The sequence below is a fragment of the Lactuca saligna genome, chromosome 7 (assembly GCF_052625555.1).
Source record: "Lactuca saligna cultivar CGN05327 chromosome 7, ASM5262555v1, whole genome shotgun sequence".
Classification (NCBI taxonomy): domain Eukaryota; kingdom Viridiplantae; phylum Streptophyta; class Magnoliopsida; order Asterales; family Asteraceae; genus Lactuca; species Lactuca saligna.
In genome coordinates this window covers 16,121,165-16,134,952 of record NC_136423.1, presented here as the reverse complement: position 1 = coordinate 16,134,952, position 13,788 = coordinate 16,121,165, and the positions used below count along the sequence as shown (strand labels likewise).

General features: G+C 34.9%; 1 protein-coding gene across 1 annotated transcript; it reads right to left on the bottom strand.

Annotated features, from left to right (window-relative positions):
• Positions 1-8,870: 8,870 nt before the first annotated feature.
• Positions 8,871-9,566, bottom strand: LOC145006698 (putative mitochondrial protein AtMg00860). The gene is made up of 2 exons (XM_078965763.1): positions 9,394-9,566; positions 8,871-9,111 (listed from the first exon to the last, which is right to left on the bottom strand). Exons 1-2 carry the CDS (start codon positions 9,564-9,566, stop codon positions 8,871-8,873), a joined length of 414 nt encoding a protein of 137 aa, XP_078821889.1.
• Between the last annotated feature and the right edge of the window lie 4,222 nt (positions 9,567-13,788).

The following is a 13,788-nucleotide window of genomic DNA, read 5'->3' as shown; positions in this document are numbered from 1 at the left end:
ACTGAGATTTTTTAGATGTTAAATACAAAACAAACTGGAGCTCATATTTAAAACAATATGTAATGGAACGCTTAGTTGGTTTCCATATTCATACTCGAACAAAACAAATGGGTTTTCTGTTGGTTTAAAGGTTACATGGTAATTGTACCTATCAAACATAAACCCAATGTTACAAATCAGAATTGCTATATATATATATATATATATATATATATATATATATATATATATATATATATATATATATATATATATATATAATCAAACAGCCGTAGTCGCATGAACAAAAACCAACATTCATCCAAACAAAATATAAACTCTCAAGAAAAACCAGTCTAGAACCAATTGAAACAGTAGAAAACTCAGGAAATTAGGAGTAAAAAAAGAACTCAATAGTGAAATTAGCATTATAGCAGCATAAAATCGTACCTCAGTTCTGAAAGAGACAATGTACTCTAGGGGAAACACACAAATGCAATGAACCTGGGATAAGAAATTCCAACAACATTGATGTCTTAGAAACTGGCAATTCAACCAAATAACTATAAAACTGTGTAATAATTACTGAATTGACACGAATTAACTTTTACAATAAATAAATAAATAAATAAATCAATCAAACAAGCTAACCCACTCCTACTAACAATTCACCATTTCCATATTCACAAACCTATCCAACGTAACAGACCTTACAAAATAAAGCAGCGAGCCTAATAATTAGTTGAATTGTTTGAAACTTCATTCTAATCGAACAATTTAGCAAATTTACCAAGTACTAAAACCCTTTCTTTTATAATTCTATGAAAATCACATTCAATTTAGCAATTTTTAATTAAGAAAACTAAACATTCAAGACCAATCAAACTGATCATACATAAATCTAAATCGTAAAGTACTAAAATAACAAAAAAAAAACAAAATTGACCCTAACTTAGAAGGCTAAAAGCGATTCTTATTTATCATTTAAAGATAACATTACATGAAAGAAGTTAAAACTATCTTTAAAAAAAGATACACAAGAAATCAGTAGGTGATATCCTTAGGTTCAATTCCAAATTTCTGTTAGAGAGAAAAGTATCTAAGATACTATATGCTTAAAGTTATGATAGAAACCTGAATGCTTGAGTTAGGACTTCAGTTCTCTGCTTATGTACTATGCCCAGTCCTCGGTCCTCATTCATCACCAGGTCGTCCCTGGCCCTCAATACGACACAAATCAAAGATAGATGTACACTTGTTAAAAACCCTAGTCTTGTCCGTATCGACATTTTATTAACGAAAAAAACTAATGAATAAGAAAAACCTCAATGGTAGGCTCGTTATTCTCCCAGCCTCCTCGTCTTGTTAATCCCCTTATATTTTACTATATCCACAATCCAAAGTTTTAAAATATCTTACACGATCGATCGTTTACCAAATAAAAAACAATGTCAATTGAAATTTTTTAGATGTTTAATACAAAACAAACTAGAGTTCATATTTAAAACAATATGTAATGAAAGCTTAGTTCGTTTTCATATCCTTACTTGAACAAAACAAGTAGGTTTTCTGATGGTTTAAAGAAAAACAGGGTAATTGTACCTATCAAACATCAACCTAATCTCACAAATCAGAATATACATATATATATATATATATATATATATATATATATATATATATATATATATATATATATATATATATATATATAATCAAACATTCATAGTCGCATGAACCAAAAGCAACATCAACCCAAACAAAATATAAACACCCAACAGCAAAACACTCTAGAACCAATTGAAACAGTGGAAAACTCAGGAAATTAGGAATACAAAAAGAACTAAATAATGAAATTACCATGATAGTAGCATAAAATCGCACCTCAGTTCATAAAGAGACAATCTACTCTAGGGGAAACACCCAAATGCAATGAACTTGGCATCGGACATTCCATCAACACTGATGTCTTAGAAACCTGCAATTCAACCAAACAACTATAATGTTGTGTAATAATTACTGAATTGAAGCTAAACTAAGTTTTACAAAAAATAAATAAATAAATAAATAAATCAGACAAGCTAAGCCACTCCTATTAACAATTCAGCATTTCCATATTCACATACTTATCCAATGTCACAGACCTTACAAAATAAGGCAGTGAGCCTAATAATTAGTTGAATTGTTTAAAACTTCATTCTAATCGAAAAATTTAGCAAATTTAGCAAGTAATAAAACCCTTTCTTTTATAATTCTATGAAAATCACCGTCAATTTAGAAATTACATGAAAGAAGTTAAAACCATCTTTAAGAAAAGATACACAAGAACTCAATAGGTGAGATCCTTAGGTTTAACTTCAAATTTCTGTTAGAGAGAAATGTATCTAAGATACTATATGCTTAAAGTTGTGATAGAAACCTGAATGCTTTAGTTGGGACTTCAGTTCTCACCCTATGTTCTATGCCTAGTCCTCAGTCCTCATTCATCGCTAGGTCGTCCCTGCCGCTCAATACGACACAGATCAAAGATAGAAGTACACTTGTTAAAAACCCTAGTCTTGTCCGTATCAACGTTTTATAAACCAAAAAAAATAATGAATAAGAAAAACCTCAATGGTATGCTCGTTATTCTCCCAGTCTCCTCATCTTCTTAATCCATTTATATTTTACTATATCCACAATACAAAGATTTAAAATATCTTACACAATCGTTCGTTTACCAAATACAAACAATGTCAATTGAAATTTTTTAGATGTTTAATACAAAACAAACTAGAGTTCATATTTAGAACAATATGTAATGAAATGCTTAGTTGGTTTTTATATTCCTACTCGAACAAAAACAATAGGTTTTGTGTTGGTTTAAAGAAAAACAGGGTAATTGTACTTATCAAACATAAACCCAATGTCACAAATCATAATTGCTATATATATATATATATATATATATATATATATATATATATATATATATATATATATATATATATAAAATCAAATAGTCATAGTTGGATAAACCAAAAGCAACATCCATCCAAACAAAATATAAACACCAAAGGGTAAAAGAATCTAGAACCAATTGAAACAGTGGAAAACTTAGAAAATTAGGAATAAAAAAAGAGCTCAATAGTGAAATTAGCATGATAGCAACATAAAATCACACCTCAGTTCTGAAAGAGACAATGTACTCTAGGGGAAACACCCAAATCCGATGAACTTGGCGTCAGAAATTCCAACAACATTGATGTCATAGAAACCAGTAATTTAACCAAACAACTATAAAGTTGTGTAATAATTACTGAATTTAAGTTAAATTAACTTTTACAAAAAATAAATAAATAAATAAATAAATAAAACAAGCTAACCCAATCCTATTAAAAATCTAGCATTTCCATATTCACAAACTTATCCAATGTAACAGACCTTACAAAATAAGGCAGTGAGCCTAATAATTAGTTGAATTGTTTGAAACTTCATTCTAATAAAAATTTTTTAGCAAATTTAGCAAGTACTAAAACCCTTTCTTTTATAATTCTATGAAAAACACTTTCAATTTACAAATTTCAAATTAAGAAAACTAAACATTTAAGACCAAACTAACTGATCATACATAAATCTAAATCGTAAACTACTAAAATAACAAAAAAAAAAATAACCCTAACTTAGAAGACTAAAAATGAGTCTTATTTATCATTTAAAGATAAAATTAATTGAAAGAAGCTAAAACCATTTTTAAGAAAATATACACAAGAATTCAATAGGTGAGATCCTTGGGATCAATTCCAAATTTCTGTTAGAGTGAAAAGTATCTAAGATACTATATACTTCAAGTTGTTATGGAGACATGGATGCTTGAGTTGGGACTTCAGCTCTCGGCCTATGTTCAATTCCCAGTCCTAAGTCCTCATTCCTCATTCATTGCCAGGTCGTCCCTGCCCCTCAATACGACACATATCAAAGATAGAAGTAGAATTGTTAAAAACCCTAGTCTTGTCCGTATCGACGTTTAATAAACCAAAAACCTCAACGGTAGTATCGTTATTCTCCCTGTCTCCTCGTCTTCTTATTCCCCTTATATTTTACTATATCCACAATCCAAAGATTTAAAATTTCTTACACAATCGATCGTTTTTCCGCATCAAAATAATGTCAATTGAAATTTTTTATATGTTTATTACAAAACAAACTTGAGTTCATATTTAAAACAAGACATAATGAAATGATTAGTTGGTTTCCATATTCTTACTCGAAAAAACAAGTTGGTTTTCTATTGGTTTAAAGAAAAACAGGGTAATTGTACCTATCAAACATAAACACAATGTCACAAATCAGAATTGCTAGATATAAATATAAATATATAACACACACACACACACACACACACACACACACATATATATATATATATATATATATATATATAATCAAATAATCATAGTCGCATGAACCAAAAGCAACATCTATCCAACCAAAATATAAACACCTATTGGCAAAACAGTCTAGAACCATTTCAAATAGTGGAAAACTAATGAAATTAGGAATCAAAAAAGAACTCAAAAGTGAAATTAGGATAATAGCAGCATAAAATCGCACCTCAGTTCTGAAAGAGAAAATGTACTCTAGGGGAAACACCCAAATGCAATTGAAACCTGCAATTGAACCAAATAACTATGATGTTGTGTAATTATTACTTAATTGAAGCTAAATTAACTTATAAAATAAATAAATAAATCAAATAGGCCAACCCACTCCTATTAATAGTTCAACATTTCCATATTTACAAACTTATCCAATGTAACACCTAACAAAATAAGGCAGTTAGCCTGATAATTAGTTGAATCGTTTGAAACTTCATTCTAATCAAACAATTTAGCAAATTTAGCAAGTACTAAAACCCTTTCTTTTATAATTCTTTGAAAATCACTTGCAATTTAGCATTATCAAATTAAGAAATCTAAACATTCAACACCAATCAAGTTGATGATACATAAACCTAAATCGTAAATTACTAAAATAACAAAAAAAAAATTACCATAACTTAGAAGACTAAAAACGAGTCTTATTTATCATTTAAAGATAAAATTACATGAAAGAAGTTAAAACCATCTCTATGAAAAGATACACAAGAATTCAATAGGTGAGATTCTTACGTTCAATTCCAAATTTCTGTTAGAGAGAAAAGTATCTAAGATACTATATGCTTAAAGTTGTGATAGAAACCTGAATGCTTGAGTTGGAACTTTAGTTCTCGGCCTATGTTCTATGCCCGGTCCTCAGTCCTCATTCATCGCTAGGTCGTTCCTGCCCCTCAATACGACACATATCAAAGATAGAAGTAGAATTGTTAAAAACCCTAGTCTTGTCTGTATCGACGTTTTACAAACCAAAAAAACTAATGAATAAGAAAAACCTCAATAGTAGGCTTTTTATTCTCCCAGTCTCCTCGATGGTAGGCTTTTTGTCCGTATCAACGTTTTACACAATCGATCGTTTTTTCGAATCAGAATAATGTCAATTGAAAATTTTTAGATGTTTAATACAAAACAAAGTAGAGTTCATATTTAAAACAAGACATAATGAAATGATTAGTTGGTTTCCATATTCTTACTCGAACAAACTAGTTGGTTTTCTGTTGGTTTAAAGAAAAACAGGGTAATTGTACATATCAAACTTAAACCCAATGTCAGAAATCAGAATTTCTAGATATATATATATATATACACACACACACACACACACACACACACACACACATATATATATATATATATATATATATATATATATATAAAATCAAACAATCATAGTCGCATGAACCAAAAGCAACATCCATCCAAACAACATATAAACACCCAAGGGAAAAACAGTCTAGAACCAATTGAAACAGTGGAAAACTCAGGAATTTAGGAATCAAAAAAGAACTCAATAGTGAAATTAGTATTTTGGTGTTTCCCAAGGGAAAAAATTGCACCTCAGTTCTAAAAGAGGCAATGTACTTTATGGGAAACACCAAAATGCAATGAAATTGGCATCATAAATTCCAATAACATTGATGTCTTACAAACATGCAATTCAACCAAAAAACTATAAAGTTTTGTAGTAATTACTGAATTAAAGCTAAAATAACTTTTACAAAAAATAAATAAATAAATAAAACAAACTAGCCCACTCCTATTAACAATTCAACATTTCAAATTCACAAACTTATCCAATGTAACAGACCTTACAAAATAAGGTAGTGAGCCTAATAATTAGTTGAATTGTTTGAAACTTCATTCTAATCGAACAATTTAGCAAATTTAGCAAGTACTAAAACCCTTTCTTTTATAATTCTACGAAAATCATATTCAATTTAGCAATTTCAAACTAAGAAAACTAAACATTCAAGATCAATCAAACTGATCGTACATAAATCTAAATAGTAAACTACTAAAATAACAAAATAAAAAAAAGAAAAAAAAGAAAAAAAATCGACCATAACTTAGAAGACTAAAAATGTGTCTTACTTATCAATTAAAGATAAAATTACATGAAAGAAGTTAAAACCATCTTTAAGAAAATATACTGATGCAGCCTAAAAAAACAACACAAAGATAACCAAGAATGAACCTGTTGATTCTAAAAGAATAGCTAGGACAATCTCTTCAAAACCACGTTGATTTTTACGAATATTGTGGGGTTAGCTTCAAAATCTGGGTTAACACACTTAATTTTGGAGAAAATCGAAAGTTCATAAAATTGATGATCGACCATCCAAATTACATCAAAAACAGTTAAATAAGAAGTAGAAATTAAAATGAAACCCTAAAAGTCCATGGGCCAAATACAAACCCAAAAAATTAACGAAAAATAACAAAATTGTTCATAACTCCATTTAGAAAGCGATTTTTGTACTAAAAAATGGGTAAGTCCTCTTCTGGGACTTATCTAGACGTGCTCCTTGCTCCAAGCTTCGATTTGACTGGTTGTAGGCCCGAAACGGAGATTCGTAGCCAAAGTTATGGCCATTTCCGTGAAGCCCCTTTAGTCACACGATCGTGGGCCTCTAGGAATGCAAGGGCCCGATCCTACACACTAGGGCCCGCATCATCCCCTCCTGGGTAAACAAAATTCGACCTCGAATGTGCACCATGGTCATCATCAAAAGAATCTCCATAATAAGGAAGAAAATGCTTTACACTGAAAACGTCGGAACAACAAATGTGGCTTGGCAATTGTAGACGGTAAGCATTAGAATTAATCTTCTCCACAATCTCCACCAGTCCAATCTTCTTAGCTGACAGCTTGTTGTACTCACCAACCGAAAAATGATCTTTAGTCAAAACAGTCCAAACAAAGTCACCTACTTCAAAATCAACTTGTCTGCGTTTTTTATCAGCATCTTGTTTATACTTGGAGTTAGCTCGGACCAAGTTGTCATTAACAGCCTTATGAACATCATGCAGTCCTCCATCAAAATCCTGCACTTTCTTTGGACAACCCTAGAAACAGGCAGTGACATCAAATCAAATGGTCCCCGTGGCTGAACAGAATAGACCACCTGGAATGGACTATATCCAGTACTTCCGGTTGATAGCATGATTATGAGCAAACTCAGCTTGTCAAAGCTTCTAATCCGAGGTCTTCACATGATCACCCACTAAACACCGCAAAATATTACCAAGGGATCTATTGACAACCTCTGTTTGGCCATCCGTTTGAGGATGATATGCACTACTAAAATTGAGCTGAGTGTTCACCATTTTCCATAGGCTGCGCCAAAAATGACTCAAAAACCTAGTGTCTCGATCTAAAATAATAGAAGACGGCAATCCATGCAAATGGTAGACATCTCGAAAGAATAACTAGGCCACATTAACTGCATCCATCGTCTTTTTGCAAGGAATAAAGTGCACCATCTTAGAAAAACGATCAACAACCACAAATATTGAATCATTTCCCTGTTGAGTACGTGGTAAACCCAAAACAAAATCCATGTTGATGTCTACCCAAGGTTGTGATGGAACACGCAAAGGCATATAGAGTCCTGCATTGGTAGATGTGCCCTTTGACACCTAACAGATTCGACACCGTTTAACATATCTATCCACCTCCTTGCGCATTGTAGGCCAAAAATAAGATGATTATACCAATTGTAAAGTGCGATCTCGGCCGACATGCCCTTCACCATGCATGTCCCTAATGATTTGAAGGCAGAGAGTAGAATCAAGGATGCACAATTGATTTCCTTTGAAAAGAAAACCTTCATACAGTAGAAAATCAGACATCTGTCCAGATTGTATACCCTGCAGAACAACAGAAAAATAAGGATCAACCGTTATCTACTCCATGAGGACATCCATCCCCGGCACCCCAACCCTCATGGAAACCAGAAAATTACTCCTCTGACTCTATGCATCAGCCACCCGATTTGACATCCCATACTTGTGTTTCACCACGAAAGTGAATTTTTCCAAGAACGACATCCACCTCCCATGTTTGTGTGACACCTTATCTTGACTGCGAATATGTCTTAATGAATCATGATCTGTGAAAAAAACAAATTCCTTATGAAATAGATAATGGCGCCAATGCTTAACAGCTTAGACCACTGCATAGAACTCAACATTATTAGTACTATAATGCATCTTTGGCCCCGTCATCTTCTCACTAAAATAGGCAACCGGTCGTCCTCCTTGACTTAGAAGTGCTCCAATCCCAACCTTGGAAGCATCCATGTGTAATTCAAACACTTGAGAAAAGTCTGGCAATATAAGATTCGGTGATGTAGTAAGCTTCTCTTTTACTAATTGGAAAGCTGATTCTACTGCTTCAATCCAAGTAAAGGTCTTCCGTTTCATACAATCAGTCACCGGTGCCATAATAGAACTAAAATTTGGAATAAACCTCCTTTAGAATGAAGCAAGGCCATGAAAGCTTCGAACTTCAGTGATGGTAGTTGGACTTGGCCATTGTTTGACAGCTGCTACTTTAGACTCGTCCACCTGTATTCCTTCCCCAGAAACAACGTACCCCAAGAACAAGACTTTAGGACCCATAAACACACATTTCTTCATAGATGCATACAAACTATCCCGTTGAAGTACAGTCAAAACCTGCCTTACATGGTTGACATGCTCACCAAAAGTAGCACTGTAAATAAGTATGTCATCAAAATAACGACTACAAATTAACCAATAAAGGGCCTGAACAACTGGTCATCACACGCATAAATGTACTAAGAGCGTTTGTTAAACCGAAAGGCATCACCAACCACTCATACAATCCTTCACGAGTCTTGAAGGCAGTCTTCCACTCATCCCCAGGCCTAAGTCGAATCTGACAGTACCCGCTCTTCAAGTCCAATTTCATAAAGATAGAGGCACCGCTAATTGGTCAAGTAGGTCATCAAGTCGAGGAATTGGAAATCTGTACCTCACCGTGATCTTATTGATGGCGCGACTATCAACACACATACACCAAGTACCATCCTTTTTAGGAGTCAACAAAGCAGGAACAACACACGGACTCATGCTATCCCGAACATGACCTTTTGAAATCAAGTCCTCCACCTGTCGTTGCAACTCCTCATGCTCTCCGGGACTCATTCTGTAATGTGGCCTATTAGGCAACTGAGCTCCTGGTTGTAAATCAATATGATACTAGATGTCACGTAAAGGTGGTAAACCATCAGGTATTTCATTAGGGAAAACATCAGCGAATTCCTTGAGCAAAAGAACCATAGCCTCGGGAATTTCAATCTCCTTAGCGACTTCCTTCCCGAGCAATACAAAAATTTCACCTTCTGCCTCCAACTCGTCTTCAAACTGATTAAGGGTCAGTAGAGTACCCGAAGGTATCGGAACTGGCTCCTTTGGCTCAGTGGGAACCAATGTTATCTTCACACCGCCAAACAAGAAACTGTAAGTATTCGTCCGCCCGTTATGATCTATGTTACGATCATAATCCCAAGGTCTGCCCAACAACAAATGACAAGCATCCATAGCAACCACATCACACCACACATCATCTTTATACGTGGAACCAACAGAAAATTGAACAACGACTCGTTTAGATACAATGACCTCGCCAACCTTCTTAAGCCACTGTAGCTTGTAAGGCTTAGGGCGATGTTCTGTTTTCAAAGCCAACTTTTGAACTTCTTCTTCAGATATAAGGTTATCACAACTTCCTGAATCAATAACAAAAGTACAAACCTTTCCCAATATAGTACATGTCAACTGAAAGATGTTGTGTTTGACCCAATCATCACCAACAACTTTTGGTGTAAAACAAGACCGCCTTACCACCAAATTTACCCCCACATCTCCAGTTACAACTTCCTCTTTGCATTGATGCTCTTCGTCATACACAGGGGGATCTTCGTAATTTTCACCGGCATCATCATTTTGCTAACCATCTTGATCAGCAAACAAATGATGTTTTCCGACCTTCTTGCACTCTAATTGTCGGTGACCTGTCTCCCCACAACTAAAACACTTCAAGCTGCTACTAACAGTTATCCTAGGATTTGGTCCACCACTGTTAGATGCCGGTCTTTGTTGATTAGGCACAACACGGGGTACCATACCACCCGTCCCGGAAATTCCTCCAATATTGGTAGTTGAAGACGAACCGCCCACCCGACGACTTTGTTTCTCAAAAGCCAATGCTTGTTGGTGCGCTTTAGAAATAGATACCGGGTCAAACATATTTACAGTGTCCATGATTTGTACCCATAGACCCCCAATATATCGAGCAACGAGTTGTTCCTCTACCTCCTGGATATCATTTCGGGCAATCAATTGGTAGAACTAGATTGTGTAATCGTCAACTGATTTCGCACCTTGCTTCATATTTTGCAACCGTTGGTACATCAACCTTTGAAAATTATGGGGTAGGAAGTTGGATTGTAAACACTTCTTCATCTTCCTCCATGTCACGACCTTTGACTTTCCGAGCCTGTCTCGTGTCAGTTTCAGTTGTTGCCACCATGCAGATGCCCTACCACGTAGCCTGGTAGCAATCAATGACACACTTTTTTTTTTTTTCAGGGACTTCTTTGAACTCAAAAACTTCCTCAACAGTAGCCAACCAGTCGATGAACCCCCCGGATTCAAACTGACCCCATCGAATTCTGGGATATCAATTGTCATTCCGGCCTCCCAACGCCTATTGTCACCTCTATGATCACGCCTTGGCCGCCTTTCTAGATCGTCTTCAGAATATGAACCGTCACTGCCACCGAACGGGTTCCCAAATTCACCATCTTCCACTTGAGAATGTGTTCAAGACCTTTTCTCTCCTCGATTCATCAGTTCGACCATCCTATCAGTTAGTTGGTTAACCATTTGATCCATCCTCTCCTCCATTCGTGCCATCATACGTTCTTCTAGTTCTTGCTGATGAACATTAGTGGGCGTCCTGTTTCTCCTCGGAGGCATTTTAAACCAGGAATTCAGCTCTCATACCAACTGATGCAGCGCAAAAAAACAAAACAAAGATAACCAAGAATGAACCTGTTGATTCTAAAAGAATAGCCAGGACAATCTCTTCAAAACCACGTTGATTCTACGAATACCGTGGGATTGACCTCAAAATCTGGGTTAGCACACAAAATTTGGGAGACAATCGAAAGTTCATAAAATTGATGATCGACCATCCAAATTACATCAAAAACAGTTAAATAAGAAGCAGAAATTAAAATGAAACCCTAAAAGTCCATGGGCCAAATACAAACCCAAAAACAAAACCCAAAAATTAAGGAAAAATAACAAAATTGTTCATAACACTATTTAGAAAGCGATTTCTGGACTCAAAAATGGGTAAGTCCCCTTCAGGAACTGTAACAACCCAAAATTTCTATATCATTTATTGTAACTCTTTCGTAGTACAATTCGCGCAACCAATCGTCGTTTCCGATTTCGATTTCCGATCTTCCGTTTAATTAAGTCATTATCTGGTACACATTTAAAATGACTTAATGGGTGTTTTAATACAATTAGAAATCATTTTAACATCCAATTTTAGTGATCGGAATATTTCTAGAATTTACCGTATCGGGTTACGGTAACTCAATCGGGTACGACCAAAAACCTCGTCTAACGCCGGTATCGGGTAGAATTCCACCGTGTCCAAAACTTAAACACTATATAAATGTGTTTAAGACTCCATTTGAAGCCTTTGGTCAATTTACCATTAAACACTCACAACCTCTCTCCTCAACCCAAAATCAAGGTCCAAAACAAAGAATTAAGGCTTGAAATCAAAGAGGTAACACCCCTAACTTGTTATTCAACCACTTTAGCCTTCAATTTTGTGTTTAATTTGTGTTTTGGGACCAAGAACATGAGTTTACGGCCAAGGAACTAGCTTGGGCCGTAAACTCCTATCAATGGGGTTTTTAAGCCCTAAAACCCTTCCTTAGCATTATTGGACATTAGATATGACTTAATGGCTTAATGGAAAGGACTTATAACATGTAAAACATTGATTTTGAGGGACAAAAGTGAGTTTACGGCCAAGACACATTCTTGGGCCGTAAACTCATATTCAAAGGGTTTTTGAGCCAATTAACCCTTCCAAATCATAATTGGGACTTAGATATGACTTGTGGGACATTGGTTTTAGCATCTAAACACCTTAAACATGATTTTTGGGGGACAAAAGAGAGTTTACGGCCAAGACATATTCTTGGGCCGTAAACTCCTCTTAATTGGGGATTTAGAGCATTAAAACTTGTCCAAATGCCTTGAAACTCAACCAATGGCCTTGTGGTAAAATCTTGATGCATCTAAAAATGGTTTAAAGGTTTGAAACACAACAAAAATGTCACTTACAAGAGTTTATGGCCTAGGAGCATACCCTTGGCCGTAAACTCATGAAACTTTGTCAAATGATGCATTAAACCACCCCAAATGGCTTGTTCAAATTTCTAGAATCACATGTGATTGTTTTAAGCATCAAAAACTAACTTTTCTTGGGTATAATAGAGTTTACGGCCTTAGATCATGCCTCTAGGCCGTAAACTCCAAAATGTATGCAAAATGATGTTTAAATTCATGACAAGGCTTGGAAAATTAACTAGAATCACATGTGATTGTCCTTTGAAGCTCAAATCAATTTTTCCTTGGCCATAGGTGAGTTTACGGCCGTAAACTCCTATGGTATGGCCGTAAACTCCCTTTTTAGGGTTATAATATCATGCAATCCATTCCAAGGCATTTTAGAAAATCCATTCCAACAATCCCCATGTCCATTTAAGCCATTTAAACAGCCAAAACCACACCCACATGAGTTTACGGCCGTAAACTCATGTATGTGTGTGTTCAATGGTTGTAAACTCTTTAAAATGTTTACTCTTGTGGAGTAAACTCAAGTCCCAAGTTCCTAGTGCCATTACACGTCCGAAGATATCACCCGGGTCACTCCGAACGCTCGTTTTGAAGTGTTTAACTTCATTGGAGTGTAATGTTCCATATGATTAGTGAATGTATCTCTAATTGTATATATATGGACATTATATCATTTTACATAGGGACATCGTGAGTAATCAAACCCCGAACCAGCGTCTAGTATTCAAAACCGACATGTTTCCGAGTCCGGTGAGTTCATACCCCTACCCTTTTTCACTGTTTTCACTGTTTTCAGGGGGAACACAAGCAAAGTACAAGGGAATCCTTGTACTCAGAATATGTTTTTAAATGTGTGTTTCATTATTTCATATGCTTTCATAACTGATTACCACAACTGATAACAGATTGAACATACAGATCACATAACCTGTATTTGTGAAATAGGCCTTTGAACTGTTATGTTTTGCATATATTT